This window comes from Solanum lycopersicum, chromosome 6 (assembly GCF_036512215.1).
Source record: "Solanum lycopersicum chromosome 6, SLM_r2.1".
NCBI lineage: Eukaryota > Viridiplantae > Streptophyta > Magnoliopsida > Solanales > Solanaceae > Solanum > Solanum lycopersicum.
Window position 1 is genome coordinate 33,335,333 of NC_090805.1, and position 6,350 is coordinate 33,341,682.

A 6,350-nucleotide genomic window follows, 5' to 3' on the forward strand; every position below is an offset into this window, starting at 1 on the left:
AACATTTTGCAGAGAGTGAGAGCTTTGATGTTTCAAATTATGAGTAGGAATACTTACTACTTCTTGAGGTGCAGATGAATCAGTTTCATTAGCAGACTTATCTCCTTTTTCAGATGTTTTGTCAGATGGTATGAGTTCTTTTTCCCGTGTTTTTGGGTCTGACGGCTTGGAGCAGGTTCCATCATCTTGTTCATCCTCTAAATTTCCTTCAACTTCACTAGTATGTTCATCAAAGACAACATGGACACCTTCTTCTACACGATTTGTTCTTTTATTCAGTACCTTATAGGCCTTGCTTTGTGATGAGTACCCTAGAAAGATTCCTTCATCACTCTTGGCATCGAATTTTCCCAAATTGTTTTTGTCATTGTTGTGTATAAAACATACACATCCAAAGGCCCTAAGATGTGCTAGATTTGGTTTTCTTCCTTTTAGTAGCTCATATGGTGTTCTGTTTAACACTGATCTGATCATACATCTATTTATTAGATAACATCCTGTATTTACTGCTTCAGCCCAATAGAATTTTGGAAGTTTGCTTGAGATTAACATTGTTCTTGCAATATCTTTCAATGTTCTATTTTTCCTCTCAACAACACCATTTTTTTGTGGTGTTCTAGGTGCTGAGAAGTTATGCTCAATCCCATTTGTAGTACAAAATTGTAGGAATTGTGAGTTCTCAAACTCCAGTGCATGATCAGATCTGATGCTAATTATTTCTTTGTTGAATTTCTTCTGAACCAGCTTTGCAAAAGCTTCGAACATAGTGAATCTCTCGTCCTTTGTTGCAAGAAACAATGTCCAAGTGAATCTTGAGTAGTCATCAACTATTACAAATGCTTTGCACACGCATTGGTCCACACAAATCCATGTGAAGCAATTCAAGAGGCTTAGTAGTACTTACTGTGAACTTTGGTTTGAAGGATGACCTAACCTGTTTTCCTTGAATGTAGGTTCCACATACTTGGTTGTCCTTGAAACTTTTGTTGGCAGTCCCCTAACCAGGTCTTTAGATATGAGTTTGTTTATAGTTGTCATGCTAATGTGTCCCATTCTTTTGTACCATAGCATGGAGCAATCTGAGACTGCACTCAGACATTTAAGATTATCTTCCTTGGAGTCAACAGTCTTGACTTTGTACACATTCTTGTGTCTCTTTTCTAGTAGAACCAGATTTCCAGTCACTGAGTTTGTTACTCTGCATTCTTTTTTTGTAAAAAGGACGTTTTTTCCTTTATCACATATTTGTGATACACTCAAAAGATTATGTTGTAGACCATTTACATAATATACATTCTCAATTGCAGTATTCATTGTTCCAACCTTTCCAATTCCTTGAATTTCTCCACTTTTACCATTTCCAAAGGCAACATTTCCTCCTTTGATATTCTTGAGTGAGAGGAAGCTTCTTTTATCTCCAGTCATGTGTCTTGAGCATGCACTATCCAAGTACCATTGTTGCTGCTTCCTCTTCACTGATCCCTGCAATTTATTTTTGGATTTTAGATTTTAGTACCCAAATCCATTTTGATTTAAGCTTAGGTAATGGGTGAATAAGATTTCTTCTGGACCATCTAGGAAGAGACTTGTCTATAAGGATTTGTTTTTGCTCATTGGGTTTATCATGATGAAGTTTTCTCAAGTATTTCAAGTTTTTGTTATGGGCAGTTTGTTTCTTTTGACAATCATGACTTTTATGTCCTACCAGTCCACAGTGCATGCATAAACAGTCTATGTTGGGATTTTTTCCTTGAGAGCTGGTTCTATCAAAACCTATCCCATGTTTCTCCAATGTGCGATTCATGTGAATATTGTCAAGCAGTATGGAGGACCTGGTCCATCTCATTCCATTTTCTGCTTCAGTTTTAGTCACAAGAAGCTCTTTGGAGAGTGTTTCATTCCTTTTAATTACCAGTTCTAGATTTTTACTTAGTTTGTTATTCTTGGATAAAAGATGAAGATTCTGTTTTTCAAGACACTTGTTTTCTTCTCTTAGTGATGCATAGTCTTCCATTATCAGTTCCCTTTTTGAGTCTATGATTTTATATTCATCAATGAGAGTGTAGAGTAAAGATTCTAACTCTCATTTTGAGTATGAACCTAGATTGTCTTGTAAGTTATGAAGACTAACCTTTTCATTTATGTCTTCTTCTTCTTCTTCTTTTTCAGAATCTAATCCAGCCATAAGTGCTAATATGGTTTCTTGTGATCTGCAAGTTTTCTTTTCTTCCCTTGTTTCCACTGCTACAAGGGCAAAAAAGCCATAATCATCTTCTTGTTCTAGTGCAAGAAGAGACTAGTTTTCTGTCTCATCACCCTCAGACTCTTCATCAGATGAATTCCCCATTGCTGTAAAGGCCCTCTTCATTGACATATCTGCCTCTTGAGTTGTCATTCTTCTGTTTGAGGGGACAAACTTATCCTTTTTGATGTCTTTTCCCTTCTCAAAGTTTGCCTTTTTCTGCTCTAAGGCCCAAAGTGGACAAAATTTAATGAAGTGATCTGGGCTCCCACACTTATGACAAACCTGGTCTTTAGTGTTTTCAGATGGTTTTTGAGAAGCTTTATTTTGAAAGGTCTGCCCTCTCTTTAGCATTCTCGTGAACCTTTTGGTTATGAGGGCAATATTTTCCTCTTCAAAATCATCTGATGTAGTAGCTTTTTGAACCAGGTTCCTTTCCTTTCTTTTTCCTCCAATTTCCTTTTCTTGGTTTTTCTTGAGTTCGTATGTGATGAGATTACCAATTAACTCATCCATGGCCAGTGAGTCTAGGTCGCGGGCTTCAGTGATAGCCTCGACTTTGCTTTCCCAAGTTTCAGGAAGGACACTCAAGAGTTTCCTTACTGCCTTTCCATTAGGCACTATCTCTCCTAAAGAGTACATCTCATTAATGATGGAGGTGAACCTGGTGTGCATGTCTTGAATAGTCTCCCCTTTGCCATCCTGAACAGCTCATATTGCCTATTCAAGTTATCAATTTTAGACTTCTTGACTTGCGTTGTTCCCTCATGAGTTGTTTGCAGTGTTTCCCATATGGCTTTGGCATCTTGACATGACGAGATTCGATTGTATTCGTCTGGTCCTATGCCACATATCAGAATTTTCTTGGCTTTAGCATTGTTTTGAATTGCAACCTTGTCTTCAACATTCCATTCTTTTCTTTCCTTTGGGATTTTGGTGATTCCATCAGTTCCGATTTTCATAGGTATGGTTGGGCCATCTAGAATTACTCCCCATAGATCAGGGTTTTCGCCAATAAGATGGTCCATCATACGATTTTTCCACCATCCATAATATTTGCCATTGAACAGTGGTGGTCGTGTTTGTGAAGCTCCCTCTTGTGGGGTAGGTGCTGCTGCCATTCAGTCTTTTCAAGGTGTGAATCTTTTAACGAATAGACCTGCTCTGATACCAATTGAAGAAACCTTACCCCAGAACACGAACCAGGTTCGTGTAAGTTGCTTTTAAGTAAAGACAGAGTAAAGACACAAACACTTATTGAATTAAAAACCTTTCTCACTCAAGGAAGGAAAAAACTCGTTTTATTAATTCAACTATAAGATTTTGTGATTACAACTCAATAATCAAAAGTCTTATCTCTACTACTCCCTCGATTGACTCCAATCGATCTCTCCAAAAGGCCAAACCCACCTTTTGTTACAACTCTTACTAACACTCAACCCTACAAAGAGCCAAACCCACCCTTTGTACAATAAACTGTAAATTACAATTAATAACAAAGACAAGACCAATAATTCTTCGTGATAAAACCTTCTAACTGAAGAACGTTTTGTCTGTGGCAATCCTATAAATCTTGAAGACCTCAGTTTGATGAATAATTCCCCCTGTTCTCTGCGTGAAGTCATGAATGATTTCTTTGCCTCGTGTGCTTCTTATATGGTTGTTGCCTTGTACAATCCCCACTAATAAGGTAAGAAAGTTATGTTTAAACAAGGATTCTTTTTTACTTAGAATCCTTATTATACACAACTTCCTTCCTTAATAATATATTTAAGGTTTTTCTTATTTATATTGGCTTGTACCTTTAATATATTATTTTTACTTTGACAAATAACTCTATTTCACTTGATCTTGGACTTCTTTCGCTGCGTACATTTTCTACTATTCTTTGCGCTTTTTGTCTATCATCAAAATGAAATAATGATTCTATCACATTCTATCATATTCCCCCTTTTTGATGAAGACAAACACGTAACGTGTGATGCACACGCAAATAATTCCAAATAACTCTTCCCCCTTTTGACGAATCAAAAAGACATAAACAGCAGCTAATCAACACTAATCAATATCCATAGCAACAAAATACGCCCATCCAGGTGAGCAATGTAAATTGTTCTGGCAACAAAACAAGGAACAACAATACAGAGTGAAAACAGCTAAGAGAACCAGGTTCAGACAACATGCTTTATCACTGTGGAGGCTGACCAGGCTTAGTTGAAGCTGAAGCTAGCATATCCAAGACTCTGTCAACTCTGGCATTGTTAGCAAGTTGCTGCTGCACCAACTGATCCTTCAACCTGTGTATTTCAGCGTTTGAGGAATCGAGCTCAGCACGTAACTTCTGATTGTCTGATTCAAGAGAGGCGTTCTTTTCTTCAGCTACTTTAAGCTCCCTAAGTAACTGAGCAACAGGACCAGATGTACGTGGAGACGCTGTTGCAACCTGCTCTGACTCCATAGGAACGCCACAATCAGCAAGGATAGTTTGAGTGAACATATCTGCACGAGTTAAGATCCTGCCTTCACCCAGTGGTACTTCAAAAGCACAAATTCTTCGTGATAAAACCTTCTAACTCAAGAATGTTTTGTCCGTGGCAATCCTATCAATCTTGAAGACCTCAGTTTGATGAATAATTCCCCCTGTTCTCTGCGTGAAGTCATGAATGATTTCTCTGCCTCGTGTGCTTCTTATATGGTTGTTGCCTTGTACAATCCCCACTAATAAGGTAAGAAAGTTATGTTTAAACAAGGATTCTTTTTAACTTAGAATCCTTATTATACACAACTTCCTTCCTTAATAATATATTTAAGGTTTTTCTTATTTATATTGGCTTGTACCTTTAATATATTATTTTGACTTTGACAAATAACTCTATTTCACTTGGTCTTGGACTTCTTTCGCTGCGTACATTTTCTACTGTTCTTTGCGCTTTTTGTCTATCATTAAAACAAAATAACGATTCTATCACATTCTATCAGTAAGGTTAATGGAAATTTTCAATTGAAAAGTTGTTAGATTCACTGTAATTCCTAAGGTATATTTGAGTATTTTATTGAATTCTTCCTAAGAGAATTAACCGTTTTATTATTAGGTTAGTATAGTAATAGTGTGATAAAGGGAATTTGGCAGTGATAATTCATATGATATTGTGCATCATTCTCGAAATTTTTGGAAGAAGTACAAGACAAGAAACAATGCTACTATTATTAATATTATATTATTATTATTAGGAAAGATATAGACAAGTTATTGAGGGAAAAAACTCTACTCGAGTGTAAAGAAAAAACAATTTGGTTGGCAAGTTTATAAGACATTGAGTAGTAGTTAATTAATAAATTATATAATGGCTGAGATATGTTATTATTTAGCTTTGGTTATGCATGTTTGAATGTGAACAACATTTTGTTATTTGTATTAAAATGGGATCTTGATAGGCACAATATAATTGCAATATAAAATTGTAAGTGGAGTATAATGGTTGCATGACACACAGTTTACGAGGAAACTCTATCATAGGCATTAATAACTCTATAAAAATAAGATATTATTGAATTGGTTCTTGGAAGTTATTTGAAAAGAAAATATATGTAAATACTTGTACTTTCGCAAAGTTGAGAATGTACCAGGATAGTGACCTCTACTAATTAAGCATTTGACTAGATGGGTAAGTATAGAATAGTAAATTTATAGAAATATCCTTACTATTGTTGTCATATTATAATTAATGTTTTGCTACACTAAGATAGAAAATTAATTATTGGTGTATTATATCGTATGTAAATTATTACAATTGGTATTGGGAAAATAAGGGACTTAACCTTAGACTTGGAACTTAGAAAATATGGTAGTTGAAATGTTAGTTGACATCAAGAATTATGAATTTAATTATACATTTGGGTGAATTTTAAGTTCAAGGTTAAAGACTTAATAATGTGGATGTTTTTAGTTCCAAAATCTTATTGTGAATATATATTTGAATAGATTGTATTGGTTCAGAAGTTCAACGAAAAGGGAAGGCTCAAGTCCTAGAGGGATTATTCGATTAACTAAGGCAAGTGGATTTCTAGACCCTTGTTAAGCGTATCAAATTCTTGTATTTTCTTGTGT

At 35.6% G+C, this 6,350-nt stretch overlaps 1 protein-coding gene across 1 annotated transcript; it reads right to left on the reverse strand.

The window, feature by feature from the left end:
- Positions 1–2,296: 2,296 nt before the first annotated feature.
- LOC138349343 (uncharacterized) lies at positions 2,297–3,363 on the reverse strand. Its single transcript, XM_069299667.1, has 2 exons — positions 2,995–3,363; positions 2,297–2,944 (listed from the first exon to the last, which is right to left on the reverse strand). Exons 1-2 carry the CDS (start codon positions 3,361–3,363, stop codon positions 2,297–2,299), a joined length of 1,017 nt encoding a protein of 338 aa, XP_069155768.1.
- Positions 3,364–6,350: the final 2,987 nt, after the last annotated feature.

Coding starts and splice junctions, on each gene's coding strand:
- LOC138349343 (XM_069299667.1), bottom strand. CDS start 3,363: ATGGCAGCAGCACCTACCCCACAAGAGGGAGCTTCACAAACACGACCA. Junction 2,945..2,994: donor CTCATGAGGGAACAACGCAA/GTCAAGAAGTCT, acceptor TGAGCTGTTCAG/GATGGCAAAGGGGAGACTAT.